General features: G+C 38.7%; 1 protein-coding gene across 1 annotated transcript; it reads left to right on the top strand.

Annotated features, from left to right (window-relative positions):
* The first annotated feature begins 4,594 nt into the window (after window positions 1–4,594).
* LOC101465835 (progranulin) lies at window positions 4,595–6,342 on the top strand. The gene is made up of 5 exons (XM_004547935.5): window positions 4,595–4,639; window positions 4,774–4,923; window positions 5,012–5,314; window positions 5,477–5,643; window positions 5,982–6,342. Exons 2-5 carry the CDS (start codon window positions 4,774–4,776, stop codon window positions 6,013–6,015), a joined length of 654 nt encoding a protein of 217 aa, XP_004547992.3. The 5' UTR covers window positions 4,595–4,639; the 3' UTR covers window positions 6,016–6,342.
* The last annotated feature ends 10,426 nt before the right edge of the window (window positions 6,343–16,768 follow it).

The raw sequence follows: 16,768 nt of genomic DNA, 5'->3' as shown, positions 1-16,768 counted from the left end.
CTGGGTCATGGAGTCATTCATTTATCTTCTTTTCACATCGCAGTCTGAGTGCCCATGAACACCACAGCCTGCTCTACACCAGTCCAACATAATGAATTACAACTTTATCGCAATACTTCATTAAGATAAGACTTTGAAGTTGATGAACAAACTGAAAAAACAAACAAAACAAACCCTTGTTGGTCTTGCCAGCCTAAAAAGCTTCCAAACTGCAGATCCATTACTGCTAACTTATTCCATGTTTTGGTCACACTTTTGGAAACGGGCTGTTTGCTGCTGACACCTAGTGTTGAAAACACAGAACAACATCACAGCAAATGGAATAAATCTGTCCCCCATTTGCAACATAGATATTTGAGTTGGAGCAAATATTTATCTTAGATTCCTCACGTGGTCAGAAACTACGAGTGGAGCCTGGTGTTGCTAGACAGGTTATCCACATGAACATGCATATCATGAGGAGGGTTTGGAATAAACCCCAGAATACTCAACAACGGCACCATTGAGAGGCTGTATCACAACCTGGTATAGCACTTGTAATGCTCTGGACCACAAAGCTGTGTGGAGGATGGCCAGATATGCACATTGTATCACCAAGTCTGAACTGCCAGCCATCCAGGACCTCTACAGACAGCACTGTAGGAGGACAGCCCAGAGGATCCTCTTTAATCCAGCCACACACTCTTCAAGCTCCTGTAGTCAGGTAGGAGTGTACATGAGCATCCACACCTGCACCAGCAGATTCAGGGATAGCTTTTACACAAAAGCCATCAGGCTACTGAACTGCTGAAATATCAGAATGTTTACAGACAGGTTGTTTACAGCTTGCTTCTGCTGACCCTTAGTGGCCATTTTGAAGGATGGATGGATGGAAGGATGGATAGATGGGTAAGACCCGCCCTCTTCTCATTTCTCAAATTGCACATTCTCAGTTCCTCTCCTTGACTCCTCTCCTCCCTCCCACCGGAGAGTGATCAGGAGACGGGAAGGTGTTTAACTAAATGAGTCATCCTTGCTTTGTCGCTTCATTTTAAATTGTTTCATTAAATCACTTAAATATGTTGTTTGACAGAAGTGCATTGTTAATTCTTTACACTTTATCATTAGGTGTAACACTGTTTATGCCATGTTTTACATTTAAGGCCACGTTCAGTTAAATTCACAGCACGGAGCGAAGTGATGGAGATTATAGGCTACCTTTTTTCAGTCACATAGAAACACTGAAGGGCATGTTAAATAACTGAAGGGTCCCTCTAGCTGTGTGCAGTGGATAGCTTGGCTTTGTCTGACACTAGTGTACATTTTTAAAAGAAATATTTAAAAACTATTCATATATTTATGCATTTATATTGTATTTTCTGTGACGATGAGTGGTTATTGAATTTGTAATCCCCTATATTATAATCATTAAGACAAATAAAAGTTCAGCTAAAACATAAACATTTAACTTAGCATTTCTAGAGAGCTTTTCTACGCACTTTCAAAGTGCTTCACCTCTCCATGCTGCAGCCATCCAGTCACACACACAAGTACACAATACAAGTGATTTTTTTTCTATGTCTAAGCACTTTTTACACCGAAGTTTCACACACAGACTGATGGATGTGCGAGAGACAACTTGGATGTCAGAATCTTGCCCAAGGACACAGACAGTAAAACTAAACTGAAACAAGCAAGAACACACTGGAACCTCACTCAGAATCAACCGGAAACAAGACAAAAAAAAAATCCAAATGAAATAAATTATTGTGTGTGAACTTACCTTACTTACGGACGTGCTGCTTCACTTTGTGTATTCATATCTTCCTGTTTATTTTTGATGGATGGAACCAGGTACAGAGGGGGAAGAAAACTAGGGATTTGTTTGCTTCAGTTATGTATGCATTATTGTAAAATGTAATGGCTACACTTTAATAGTGTGTTTTGTTGGTGGTAAAAAGCAGCATCAATAAATGGATGATTATAATATTCAGTCTTACCCATCATATAAAAAATTCCTTTAGAGACTATTTGTTTGGAACGATTGAGAGTATTTAAACAGAAGAACTCAGTTGTTCAGGAGGAGAAGACCAGGTCAGTGTAGCTTGGTGCACTCAATATTAATTTTGGTTGTTTTAAATTCAGTTATATTTATTTGCCCAAGCTTAACATTTGAGCATTTGATTTGTGGAGGTTTTTGCAAAAATAATTTTAGTCACATTGTTTGTTAAAAAAACATCACCTGCTACAATGGACAGCATCTGTTTTCTGCTCTTCTTCAGCCACTTTGGCCACGCTATCTCACACAAACTAATTAAAAGATGCATATTAGAGCTCTACCACATGTATAGCATGTATAAAAATCAGAAAATGCATCACCCACAATTCGTATCCGGAAGTTCCCTCTTCCCCATACATTTATACCCACATCGAGAAGTAAATCCTTTATTAAATCATATCAGTGTTGTAAAATTGATATATTTTCCTATATCAAAACAGAAGTTTTGGAGTATTGTTACACCTCTAGTTTTCAAACAGGTAAGCAGATTAGTGGGGTGAGAAAATACCCAGTGAAATAAAAGCTTTCCAAAAACTCTTACAATTAACAATACATAATTAAAAAAAAAGAAGAAAGAAAAACACACACAATCATAGTAAGAGAGAGAGAGGAGTTGATAGGGAAGTATTCTTTTTGGACAATACATTCAACTCACTCCACCACAGCTTGTTGTTTAGTAAGAAAAAACAAAGAAACCTGTTGGTGTTGCAAGCTTAAAATACCTCTGAATTCCTCCTTTGGTGCTACCTTCCTGCATGCTTGGCAGTTATAGAATTAAATTCCAGTACAGCTCAGTTGGAAGCAACCTAAAGTGGTGACAGTGAAGCTCATACTTACATGGACAAAAGTACTGAGCCTGCACCTACATACATCTACTCATGGATGTTTATCATTATCATTATTTCGATGGTTGTTACAGTTATTTGACATTTAGACTTTGTTGTGTGAAGTGGTTTCCAGTGACTGTGTGGGCAAATCCCGTGTTTCAGGTTTAGCTAGCAGTAGCAAGAATCCTGCAGGAAGTTCTCAGTACTTGTGATGAAATGTGCATCAGGTCATACAACTATATGTTACAGTAAAACAAAAAAGTAGAAATGAGCCAGTTGAGATCATTATTTTTAAACTGTAAAACCTACTGCTGATACAGCACACTGGAGTGATCACAGTGAATGTTGGGTCGTGTTGTTAGTGTTTTAATGTAATTTAATGGAAATTCCATTTCTGTTTCACAGTGCGCTGATGGCTTTGGCCCTGTCACACGTGATCAGTGGTTTATGCTTATTATAAAGCACAACAAATACAGCAGGTGAACCTCACTAACATTTCAGTGTTCATCAGTGAACAACTGAAACCGCTACAAATCACACAACTCCTGCAGGAATAGGACGAAACAAATTTTTTAGCACTGGGGAGAAGGCATGCATTGAGGATGTGTTCAAATATACTTTTGTTAACAATGCAAACATTTTATATCAATTAGATCCATTCAAACAGCATCATTTTTTCTCAGTAGAGAGTTTAGCAATAAAAGGCAAACCATCTCTTGGAGCATATTGAGATCTTTAGTGTATGTTTGGAGTCGCTGTTTTGCTGCAGATTAAAACAAATGATAGCTGTCACTGAAGGGATGTAGAAATGGAAAAAGTAGGTGAGGTTTGCAAACACATTTGCAAGGAGTGGTGGCATAGAGTGAGTTGTAGGGTACAAAGAGGTCATCAGTTTGTTGTCGGGCTAACACAGACAGACAGGCAACCATCTGCACTCACATTTACCCCTCAGGACAATTTAGAATCACCAATTAATAAACCCCCACAATATTCATATCTTTGGACTGTGGGAGGAAGCCAGAATACCAGGAGAGAAACCACAAAGAACACGCAAACATCCAGATGGTGGATTCAAACCCAAAACCCTCTTGCTGTGAGGAAACAACTCTAACCAACACGCCACCATGCTGCCCCATATTTCCTCTTCAGTAAACATAAATGTTTTTGTCAAAGTGTTCATCTGGGTACTGTTTTATATATTCCCATTTATACATGGGTTTATTTTTACTTAAAAATTTATTCTGCTTTCTGTTATTAACGGTTTAGTCTAATAACGGGGAAATGTGCTTCATCACATTACTAAAATCCAGTTAAAGGCTTCCCTTTTTAACACACTTCCCCAGTGAAAATTCTTCCCTACAATCATCATAACAGGCTTAACTGCTCATTATGCAGAATGGCCTTGTTGTTATTGTCCCTCTTGTTCTTATCTATTATGTTTTTGGATTTTAGTACATTTTAGTGAAATAAAGTATGATTAAAAGAAGTGCATGGTAAGCCATAATGAAAAATGCATTTGTTCCTAACTATACTGCTTGTGCACATGTAGTTAATAGTTTGTTTATTAAGCCAAGCAGAACAGTAGTTGTGGATTTGACCTTCTGCAGTTCTGAAAACCTGTCTGCCTTAATACGAGCATCACGTGACAGAGGGATGTTACAGTTTACGTCAGTGGGAGTGTCTAACCTGCATTATAAAATGTGTAACCTGCATGCTTGATTCAGCAGAGGGGAACGTGTGACAAGAAGCTGCTGAAGCTCTTCACTTGCTGAAGGTAAGTGACTGAAAAAAGGTAAAGTTTCTTTAAAGTCTTGAACTGAAACTTGACATTACCGCAGCCGGCAACAGAAAAATCTGAAGTTTAAGTAACCAAAGAATAAAAAGTCATGTTGACACTCTTCCTTGCAGATGTCGGGGATCACTCTGTGGCTGTCAGTTGGTATGTTTGTGTGGGGATTTGCTTCATGCTCCATCACATGTCCTGATGAGAGTCTTTGTCCAGATGACTGTACCTGCTGCAAGACTGCCCATGGATATAGCTGCTGTCTATATCCAAATGTAAGTCGGGTGTATTCACACACCAGTGTAGTACCTTAATTTGTGGTAGTTGGAAGTCTTGTAGAAATTTGTTTTATTTGCTCTGCAGGCCATGTGCTGCGCCGACCTGCTGCACTGCTGCCCTTCGGGATATCGCTGTAACCTGGTTACCATGACTTGTGAGAAATTAGACCAGCCGTGGCTGATCATACCCATGGTGAAGAAGGAGGCTGCAGAGAAACCAGCCCCCCCTGAACTGTCTGGAACTCCACTCCAGGAGCTTAAAGAGAGCCACGTCCCAGATCAAATAAAGAGTTCAATGGTCTACTGTGACAGTTACACCTACTGTCCTGATGGCACTACCTGCTGCAGACACCCAAAAGGAGGCTGGACCTGTTGTCCCTACTCTCCCGTGAGTCAGCCTAAATACTCTTGTGCAATACAACACATGAATGTAATGAAATTCCTTTTATCTTCCACTAACATGAAATCAGCTTTCATCTGAACGTCTGCAGCTTTTAATTAAAAAGTGCTCCATTATTATTGTTCGAGAGACTAAAAGTGTTTCTTGTAGGGGAAATGTTGTCTCGATGGATACCACTGCTGTCCATTGGGACTGGACTGTGATCACACCTACACGTACTGTGTGAGAGACAAACTCGCATATTCCTTCCTCTATAAGCCAGCGCTGCCATCAGCACCTGCTTCTCCCATCCCACAGACAAAGGAAAGCAGTAGGAGGTAGGAAGTGCCATACTCTAACCTTCGTTTTGAAGAATATTCTAGGATAACGTCTCTGCACAACTCACCGTTCAGATATTTTAAACTTTCCACAGATGAATGAATATTTCACTTAGGTTCCTCGTGTGGAAAGAAACTCAAAGAAGCAACAAGTAACTCAGTAGTTCATATCATTGTCAGCAGTACAGCAGTACAAAAGGTGACTTTATGGATAGGTAGGCAAGAGTCAGGTTTTACCACCCATAAGGGTCAACAAAACAGTGATCAGTATCACCATGTGTGAACAAAAATGTAAAAAAGAAAAAGTGTTTAATATTTATTTCCTTTTGGTCTAACAGGGGTAAAAACAATTTCAGGGCCGATGCCGCGTAGATGAACGATCTCTGTGAGCATGAATGTAGCCACGGCCCTCCTCCTTCTCATGCAGAAAACTCGAGCCTACCCTTGGGACATCCTAGGATCACAGAAACATGCCTAAAATGTCCTGTGGCTATTTTTTTTTTAAATAGTTTTTTCTTTTATAAGAGTTTCCTTTTACTATTATTATGGTCAGAAATCTGTTGAAATGCATTTTGCATCAAATTTGATATATAAACAGATCAATCTTGGAAAAAGACAGTTGCTGGACAAATGATCTGACATGTGCACAAGATTGTCTGTTTGTCTTTAGACTAGAAAATAAAATATAAGACTGAATGATTTTTAATTGTAATTGTCTTTATTGTGTCTTTGTCTGTTTGAATGTTTTCTATTTTACCTCACCAATAAAGACCTGTTGTGACCTTTGTAAGTTGGGGGACAGAGCAGATTTTCTGTGTTTACCTGTATATGTGGCATAAATGTCGGACCCGACCACATAGTTCGTTCTTTTAACACTTTATTTCGGTTGCTATTTCCTCTTCTCTCTGCTGCAGCTTTTCAGCTGCCAGCCACACACACAACAACAACACCTCAGGTCCTGGCATACTCTTTTATGCAGGGGAGGCGTGATGAGCTGATGGAGTGTCAGCCTCCCCTGCTGCTGAGCCACAGTATAATTATGGGGAAACGCAGAAGCTGATGGACCAAAAAAAGTGCCTTCAACAAAAAGGAATTACAGTGCTTAATAAATTTAAGTTGTAAGAACAAGACAACACAAATATTTTAAAAAATCTGTAAAAGTAATTTTACTTTTTTTAATGGCTGAATTCACATTTGTATTCACAAAATTTGAAGCTGATGGACCTTCAAATGTTCAACCGCAAACAAACTTTTTAATTATTCATTTATTCAGGTTCAAAAATTCAACCTGCTGAGTAATTGCATATGAGAGCATGAGGGTGGGAATGGCTGTTTGTATCTGTGTGTGCCTGTTTGTTTGTGTCTATATGTCAGGTTGGGTATCAGACGCCACCTCTCTAGGGACATCTCAGGCCCTCCATGGTATGGAGGCCTATCTCCCTCCACCACTCCCCCTGCCAGTGGCAGACGCCCTCAGACATCAGTGCATTGGTGGTTCTTTGTGTCCGGGGATGGGCGTCCAGGTACCCGCTGGCTCACTCCTGGTGGCTGCTTGTTGGGGTCTGGAGCCTTGATCTCCTCCATACCTGCTTCATGCCCAGGAGGACGGGGCCGTGGCTCCCCACCCTCTAGCAGATCATTACATAAAGGAACCTTTTAAATACAAGCGCGCTCACGCTCACAGGTGTACACACGGGTGCTCACACACACAAACTACACCCTTTTTGGCTGCTACCTCAAAGCACACTGTGCGCTGTCGATCTCTTGTGCTGCACAATAATGTTTAATATTTAGTATTTACTGTTATATTCACATAGATCATGGCGGTGATGTTGTTTATTATATTGCTCTCTTTTTCTTTGCTTGTTTTCTCTTTTTTCTTTCTCAACAGGTGATCCAGGTGATTGATATATGTATTTTTTGTCTGTTTGTTTTGTGGGTTTTTGTTTTTTGCCCTTTATCAATGTTCCTCTTCCCCGCTCTTTTTCTTTCCCTCTTTCTTTCTCCTGTTTCTTTCCCCAGTCAAGTCTGTCCCATGTTCAGCAAATGAAAATAAAATAAACAAAGGTGAATCAAATAGACCAATACGGCAAGGCTGGGATGGTCCATTTGGTAAAGTAAATCCGTTGGGCATCTTTCTTTGCCTTTAGACAACAATTCTGATGGCAAAAGAGCCAAACGGGACAGGCAAAAAAAAAAAAAAAAAAAAAAAAGGCTCAAAAATTGAAGTAAATGACTGTAATTTTGAAAAAGAAAAAAATAATAATAATGTGCTTTCATTTTTTTTTCATTAGTTTGTTTTTTTTCTGTCACTGAAAACCACAGTAAATAGAATTTTAGCAGTAAAAATGCCAATTTGATTAAAGAGCTTACCCTTATAGGTGGATTAACCATTACAGAAACCTAAAAAAAATCCCTTCTCTTCCGCTTGCGATTTTAATAATTAAAAGTACTGTTCATTCAGGGCAGATGTGGCATAAACCTTAAATTATTTAGTGGTCTAACAAATTTGTTACCAAACGTATATCTGGCAGTACTGAAAGACGGAGTATAAGAGCTTGATAAAACAAAGAATAATAAAGTATGTGCGTACAATTTTAAATAGTTCAAATAAAGTACAACAAAATAACACAATAGAAGCAGTTGTGTCTCCTCATCAGGCTTGACGCACGTTAGGATGAAACTGTTACACTGACACTATGTAACCTTTGGGAGCAGCAGCACCGCTTGTCCCGCAGTTTCCATCAGAGTCGGAAGAAGAAACAGAGGCAGCGGATTCGCCCTGTGGGGTGAAGGTGAGTCAAGTGGAAGAACGGAAGTTGTCTTCAGACGGCTCCAGGCTCCTGCTTCTGAAGTGCTTGGTGAAAAAATACAAGTTACAAGAAGCAGGCGACCCATCCAAACGAAGAAAACGAGCATAACCGCTGGACAGAGATGGGCAGTAACGCGTAATCTGATTACTTTTTTCAAGTAACGAGTAAAGTAAGGGATTACTATTGCAAAAACGGTAATTAGATTACCGTTACTTTCCCGTAGGAACGCTGCGTTACTGCGTTACTAAAACCGTGATTTTTTTGCGAGAATGTCTCACGACAGTGACGTAAGCGAGTGCGCCGTTAGTGACAACAGCTGTGTGCAGATCAACAATGGATCATATATCGATTGTGGGAGAGAGTATGAGGTGCAGCGTTTAAAGCGTGGAAGTACTGACCTTACTTTGAGTTTGATTCCATAAAAAGTGCCAAAAACATTAGTGTCCGTTGTGCGTGGGAAGAAAACTTCTTCTTTTTACAGCGAAAAAAACCCCTAAACTTCCAAGTAAGCACCGAGTGCGCAACGACGTAATGAGAAATTCACAGAGAAACTCGCGGATTCTTCCACTGACCGCTGCGGCACACCTGCACCAGGGTAAACCTCCGCCTACCGCAGTCCTGCTTTACAGGTGAAAATAGAGCAAAAGGACCGCTGAGTCTTTGACTTTATTTATTTTCTGCTGTGTTTTACTTGCATCTATTTGAAAGAGTGAGTGTAAACACAAAAAATATTTTATTTCATGTGCTGGAATGTGCAGAAAATAGGTTTAAATGTTAAACTAATTTATTCACGTCAGAGAATGTTGCATATAATTAAATTTTTGCTTGATGCATAAAGTTAAAAGATTAAAACTGATAAAACAAGTTAAAAAAAACAGACTTTTCCATTTGATTACATTTTGTATGATGGATTATGTAGAAAAAGTAGAATTGGGCTGAAAGATCTATCGCTTTATCACCTCTTCAGGTTGTAAATCGTGTTTTTAAAAAGTAACTAAGTAACTAAGTAATTAATTACTTTTGAAAACAAGTAATCAGTAAAGTAATGGGATTACTTTTTTGGGGAAGTAATCAGTAATTAGTTACTGATTACTTTTTTCAAGTAACTTGACCAACACTGCCGCTGGACAATATCATCAAATCCAACTTAGCCGGGGCTTCAGATTGGTTCATTGAACTAGCAGATGATAAATGCGCCAGAAAATAAACACTTAAAGGGAATGTGCACCAGTCCAGCTGTTTGTTTGTTTGTTTTACTGCTCCATGTATCTGACACCAGTGTTAAACTAAGCAGCTGTATTTATCCTCACTGTGAGGAGGCTTTACTTTCCTCACTTTCAAAGCACATCACCAACTGTGAGAATATCAGTTTACCGGATTGGTAAAATAATATGTAACACGATCAAGATGTATTTAATGGGGGGGATGCACAAATTTTTGTATTTGCACTGTTTCGGCTCAGTGTGACAGTGTTTTTTGGTGTCAGCTCAGATTGCAAGGACATCTCTTGTGCGCAGCCCTCTTCAGGGCACCCCACAGATTTTCTGTAGGATTTAGGTCTGGGCATACATCTTTGTGTTGGTTTGTTTTATTGAATTTGATTTTAATATCACAAAAACAAATTTTATATCCAATATATGATTTTGGGTTTGTTTGTTGTTGTTTATTAGTTTAGTTTTTTTTGTTTTTTTTTACCCTTCCTCAACTCTCAGTTTCACTGTTTCACTAAGAGTTAAGGTTATGGTTGACAGAAACTATATAGAGAACACATTGGAGTAGAAAAAAGGCTTTCACGTGACTGGTGTATGATTTTAACATACCGGTCAAGCTGCTGATTCTCATTTGTAGCTTTCTGTGCTTTTCCTACAATGGCAGCTCAGAAAATAATGTCACAATGTAGCCATTCTTAATGTACCAGCAAAATATTTTATGAAACTATTTGTTTAGTACAATAATGAGTGTGTGTTTTGCCCTTATGTAAAAAGACATTGTTTGTGTTAGTAGTGCCTTTAAATGTGATGCAGACCAGTACATCGCTGGGTAATCATGTCTCAGACTCCAAAGTCCAGAGCAAAAAAATGTAAAAGCTTTGCTTTTTTTAAAAAAATTATATGTAATTTTTCATTGAATGTGGCGCTATTGTATTTGGTTGTGTAAGATTTCACATTTATATGTCACTGAGGTTTAGGCAATACTTTGCTGCTATACCAGAATAATACCCCTATCTCCAGATTATATTCCCTTGTTGTACTGGTCACCTAAATTATTCTCCTCAGTGAAACAAATTCAAGTAAAACTCAACACATGCAACAAATCTCTGACCAGAAATGATTATGAACTGCCCGCAAGCAGATCATCCAGCACTTGCTGTGTTAATGTTTGTCCGGTTACACCTTCCATCAACATTTGACTACTGTTGCAGTGTCTTTTTTAGTAACTAAATCCTCAAATTCACATTTATTTTCCAGACTTGTTGTGTGTCTTCTCCTCATGTGACCTCATTTATCACTGCTGACATCACACCAATCTGTCTGTCACTCTCCCCTCACTCATGAACAAGGGGAAAGTATGTCTGGGTCTTATTGTGTTGTGCTTTTAATGTTTTAAACTGGACTTTAAATAGCTTTGAAAAGGTGAAGGCTTTTAATTCAGCTGTTAAACCTTTGAGTGACAGACACACATCAGACGCAGTGCTCACAACTGCAGATCAAAGACGAGGAAAAAGGTAGCAATCAAATGAGAGAACAAAGTCTAGAGCCAAGCCGCCCCCAGGACTCTGTCGTCATTGACTATGTGAACAGTTTTATTTGAAATATGAGTGAAAGCAGCAAGGGATTCTCTCTTTTTGCACCTTCAGCTAAGGCAATGGAATCTCTTCCCAAATGCATGGTGTGTGATATATCGGCACTGACTTGGGAAACTCTGCACTCTACTGGAATCAGTGCAGGTTCCAAAGATGGAAGATGCAGCAAGACTGAGAAGTCAAAGGACACAAAAACACTTTGCTCAAGTTCAGATGCACTCAGATCAAAGACAAAGCTGTGTGTGAAAAGATTGTTACCTCCTGTGAAGCCAGATATTGACCAATCAAAGCTCCAGTTTCCTATTCCTGTGTGGGAAGATTTTCCATTACATGTACAGACTGAAAGCCCATGTGCAAACACATACTGTATAAGGGATAAAAACCATGTTTGTGGAATCTGTGGGAGACATTTACCGTCTGCAGAGTTTAGTTCAACACCTGCAAAGCCAGACCAAGAGTAACAAGTGCAGTACTTGCGGCAAACAGTTTTCCAGTAATTCCCATCTAGAACGGCGCAGGAGGTTTTACAGACCAAAGGGTCTCAATCCCATGTGATCACCGTGAATGTTATAGCTGGATGGAATTCTGTTAATGCACGAAAACCTGTCGTGTCTTGGTATATGGATCACTATAGGGACATTTACTGACTGGAAAACATCCAGTTTGATAGAAACAATATGTGCATATTTATTGGTTTGTTTGTTTTATGTGTTCAAAATAAAAGCTGTCATCAACATCATTGCATGCATTGTTTATTGTAAATATCTGGTAGCGGTAGTTTGTTTTACAAGTTGTAATCGACTCATAGCCGAGATATGCTTGTGTTATGCCCAGCAACCAGACGCTGATTGCCTCGGTGAGTGCCAGTAAACTTTTTGCACGTTTGCAGAGATGAAGCAGTGGACACATTTATATGTTTTAAAAGATTGTGCAGAATTGTAATGATATGTACAGTTGTATTCAGAAGTTTACATGGACTTATCAAGGACATAAAGGTAATGGTCGTTTTGTATTTTTAATTTATTTGAACCGTAAAGCATACATATTTAGTGACTTTAAAAGATCAAGAATTTAATGCATGAGTTTGAATTTATTTTAGATTTTCTCTAATCCACACAGAGTTAAAAGTATACATACAGGCTCAGATATATGTATACATATTGTTCATCCAACTTTATGAGCTCTATTCACTTCTTAGTGATCATGATTGACTACAACTGGTAGCTTCTCTTTGCCAGCATAATAAGGGTTTGCTTGACAGCACTTGGTGGATTGACCAAACAGAAAAGTCCAGTGAACTTGGTGAATACCTAAGAAGGAAAATTGTAGAAACTTTTGGAGAAATTTCTAAGAAACTGTTTAGATCATCAGTTATTATTCAGATGTTCTCCCAAGGTCTGTGAGAAGACCCAAACTCTCACCCTCAGATGAGAAGAATTTGGTTAGGACTTTCAGGAATAACCCAGGAACCACCAAGGCTCAAGCCTGCAAGAAACTGGAAACTGCTGAAACAGCATGACTGTCCACAATAAAGTGAGTTTTATATTGCCAGGGACGGAGAGGGTGCTGACCAAGAAAGACGCCCCTGCTTCAAAATCAACACCTTCAAGATGTACTGAAATTTGCAGCTGCCCACATAGCCAAGCCAAATGCCTTCTGGGAGAAGGTTTTATGCTCAGATGACACAGAATTTGAGATGCCTCAATGATAAGTGGTATGTTTGGAGGACTAAAGGTGGGGCTTTAAAACTAAGAACACTGTGCCAGCTGGTGGTAGCATCATGCCTCACATGCATCATGTCAGTAAAAAAAAAAGTGGTTGGAATAGTAAAGAAGAAGAAGGGATACCTCAAACTTCTTCAACGTCACCTCAAATTAACAACAAGACGACTGAAACTTGGATACAATTGGCTGTTCTAACAGGACAGTGATCTGAAACACATCGCATATTTGGATGGATAAAGCAGGCTAACATTAAGCTTCTGGAATGGATTCAACCATATTGAAAATTTATGGACTATGCTTGAAATTCGGGTCTGTGCAAGGAAAGAAACCAATCTTAATGAATTCTACTAAATTTGCAAATAAGAGTGGTCCAAACAGAATTATGCCGAGAGGTTTTTTGATGACTACTAAAAGCAATGTCCCCTAGAAGAACCAAATATTTGTGGGGGTGTATGTACATATTTGAGCCTGTGTGACAAAATCCAAAACTAAATTCAAACTTGTGCACTCAATTCTTATTTCTGAAAGTAATTAAAGATGATTTTAAGACTTTAAAATTTTGAAATAAAGCAGTTAGGCCAGAAATTCACTGGCACTATCTAAGACAACTTCCGTTCTTCCACTTGACTCACCTTCACCCCACTGACTGAGTTGAGAACGAGTCATTCCAAAATATTCCACTTCCTCACCTTCAAGAAAACAAATGCAACACATACAATGATGTGATTACCCTTAAACTAAAGCCGGTGTTCCGTTCTCAAATTCATTTTATAATAATAATAATAAGCTTCTGTTACCAATTAAATTTTAAAATGGTGTTGTGTTTCTGTTAATTATATATTGACCTAACTATATGTTTTTATAATACTGAACGCTGAAAATTAAATAAAAAAATATTTTACTTCATATGTTTGTCTATAGTTGCTTCATGCCTTCACACTATGTGGCACAATGATTGTTTTTACTCTGTACAAACAGGAAAAAATGTGATTTTGAATTTATCTCAGCGTAGTTAATACAAAACTACTTTATTTTCAATCAGTATACAATTCATATTGACATATGGCGAGGGCGCTGGAGTCTGCGTTTTGTGTTTATGGGAAACAAGATGATGATTTCCCTGATAAGTGGGATACATAACAGTGAAAATATGGGGAAGTTGATGCTGTGTATTCCCAGTGAGTGCGTCCGTGACAGGAAGAGGGAGAAGCCGCCGCGGAGCGTCTTTTCCCTTTCAGTCTACCCCGGGTAATTTACAGTAACTCCCGTGCGAGTTGCTGCCTCCTTTGGTCTTAACTCAAGGAATATGGCTGTGTTGAAGATACAAGACCAGGTAATGCTCACCTATGAATTCAGTTAGTTGGGGTGTAGTCAGCTCGACACTTTTGAGGAAAACTGATTAACGCCAGTTTGCTCGAGTTTTTACAGTATGGAGATAAGGAGCGGCGTGTCACGTCGACTGCTTATTTTTCCTTAAACTTGTGTAACATAAAACTATTAGGTTTGTCGATAGTGACTTAAGCCTGCCGTGCAAATGTTATTTTTGAAATAAAAGTCTAAATGCTAGGCTAATGTTGCATCATTCTTATCATTAAGTCAACTAACATGTTAGCTAACTAGCTATAGCCGTAAACAGAAAAAAAGAAAAAAAGAGCAAGAAGTATGCTAACGTGTGGCCATCTGTTGCCTTACATTAACTTTGTCCAGTTAAAGTAGTTTCATGCCAAAGGCTCGGTGCTTTTGACTGTTTGTGTGTGTGTTGCTGGTGGTGATGGACCGATGAACACAGCTGGATAGCTACGAGGTTATCTGGGTGGCTAGCTAACTCCTGCGCCCTGTTAAATGTGAATAAGCAACCGCAATCCTTAACGCGCGGTACACCTTGCCAGGTTAATAACGTAAAAGTTAGCCGATATCGTGGATTGGATTGCACCTTCCAAATTAAAAGACTGCAGATCGAATTTGTTGCCCAGTAGGTTTGTCAGCTGTCCGTCTCAGCCCCCGAGGGCAGCTTCGGGCAGTCACCTGTTGCTGGAGATAAGAAAGGCTGTCACAGGAAGTAGCAGCTGGTGCTGGCCCTCAAGTCTGCTCAGCTGTGTTCACCGGTCAGACATTATCCTCAGATCAGCTGCTGGAAACGCTCCTGTCTTCAGGGTGGTGATAGCAAGTGGGCGGGTTGATCATTAGCCAAAGGTCGGATTAATGTTTTTGCCACACACTATTTATTTATTTATATTCCACGTTTGGCCCACTGAGAAGCCAGCCACATTAACAGCAGTTTGTATGTTATATAACATTTGAAAGGAAAATTGGTTGGTTGATTGGTTGATAGATAGATGTAATAAATTAGGAAATCAAGTGTGTAAGCTCATATACATGTATGCATTTTACTTAACAGAAATAAAAATAGAATTATATATATGTATATTTAAAAAGAAAATAGTATTGTGGAGCAATCTATTTAAAAGACAGAATATTTTTTGGCATGGAATTTGTTGATTTGTCAACATACATAAAGAACAGGTTAACTTAGACTCAGACTTTTACACCGTGAGTCAAAGTACTGTGTTTCTGTTCGAGTGCTGGTGCTAAACTTCTTAAATAATACATTTTATAATAAAGATGATGAAACTGCATTAGGCTAAAATTATCGATTTAACTCTTTCATTTTTTAAATTTATGTTTTATGCTCTTAATGACTTATCAGGGGTTCAGTATAGTGACACTGACTGCTTAGAAATTCAGTTATATGTTGAGTCACAATTGGCTTTGATTGAAGCTCTGATGAGTTTGGTCAAGAAAAAGTGGGTCAGGTATTGTGGGGCTCAGTGTCCTGTCCTGGCCTGAACAGTCTTCCAGTCTTACATCAAGCACGCAACGAGCGGAAGAGTGTGTGTGGTCAGATCTCCCTCTCTATTCTCTATTGTTCTCTGTGCTGTTTGCTGACAAGTTGACAAAGGGACAAAAATAGTCACACTTAGAGTGCTCAGAGGGCCAAAGTGGAGACGAGAATGTCATTTTTCTTGGCAACGGCGTATGTTTGTCCTGCAGAGGGCGTCCTGTTGCTTAGAAACCAGGCTGTTTGACCCAGCTAAGAAGTAGGGCTGCTCGATTATGGCAAAAATGATAATCACGATTATTTTCACTGAAATTGAGATCACGATTATTTGACGATATTTATTTAACCCTTTAAGACCTACCATAGAACCAAGTCCGCCAGAGCTTATATTATTTTTTTACATGTTGTAGTGCCATTTGTGGGAGCATTTCAAGTTGCTATACATCAATACAACTGTTATAGCCCAAATTTTAATAATATGTCTGCATTAAGTCCATAGTAATTACATTAATTGCAAAAAAGCGCAATAAACTACAAAAAAAATTGAAAATCGTTTTTGTTTTTTTTTTACATATATTTCTACTTGGAGAAATTTAAGAGGTTTATCCCTCAAAACTTTAAATACAAAAAAGTTGCAAAAAATAGTTTACAACAACAGGAAATTTATTTTGAGTGTCTTCATAGTTTTATTTTGGAGATACACCAATTTTTATATATACTGCAGGAAAAACAAAAAAAAAACAATCCTATGATGCAAATTTGCAAAGAAAACAGCATGTGCATCAAAATAAACTATTTCTAGCAGTGCAATTCGAGTTCTAAGCATCACGGAATCTATTCAGAAAAGTCAAACATGACTTATAAAAACACCAGTATAGGCTTTTAAGGCCTACAAGTAAAAAACTACATTTTCCGCGAAAATGACGTCACTTCCGGTTTCGGGCAG

Source organism: Maylandia zebra, linkage group LG22, assembly GCF_041146795.1.
Source record: "Maylandia zebra isolate NMK-2024a linkage group LG22, Mzebra_GT3a, whole genome shotgun sequence".
In the NCBI taxonomy this organism is placed as follows: domain Eukaryota; kingdom Metazoa; phylum Chordata; class Actinopteri; order Cichliformes; family Cichlidae; genus Maylandia; species Maylandia zebra.
The sequence above is the reverse complement of the archived record's forward strand: the minus strand, read 5'-3'. Positions and strand labels throughout refer to the sequence as shown.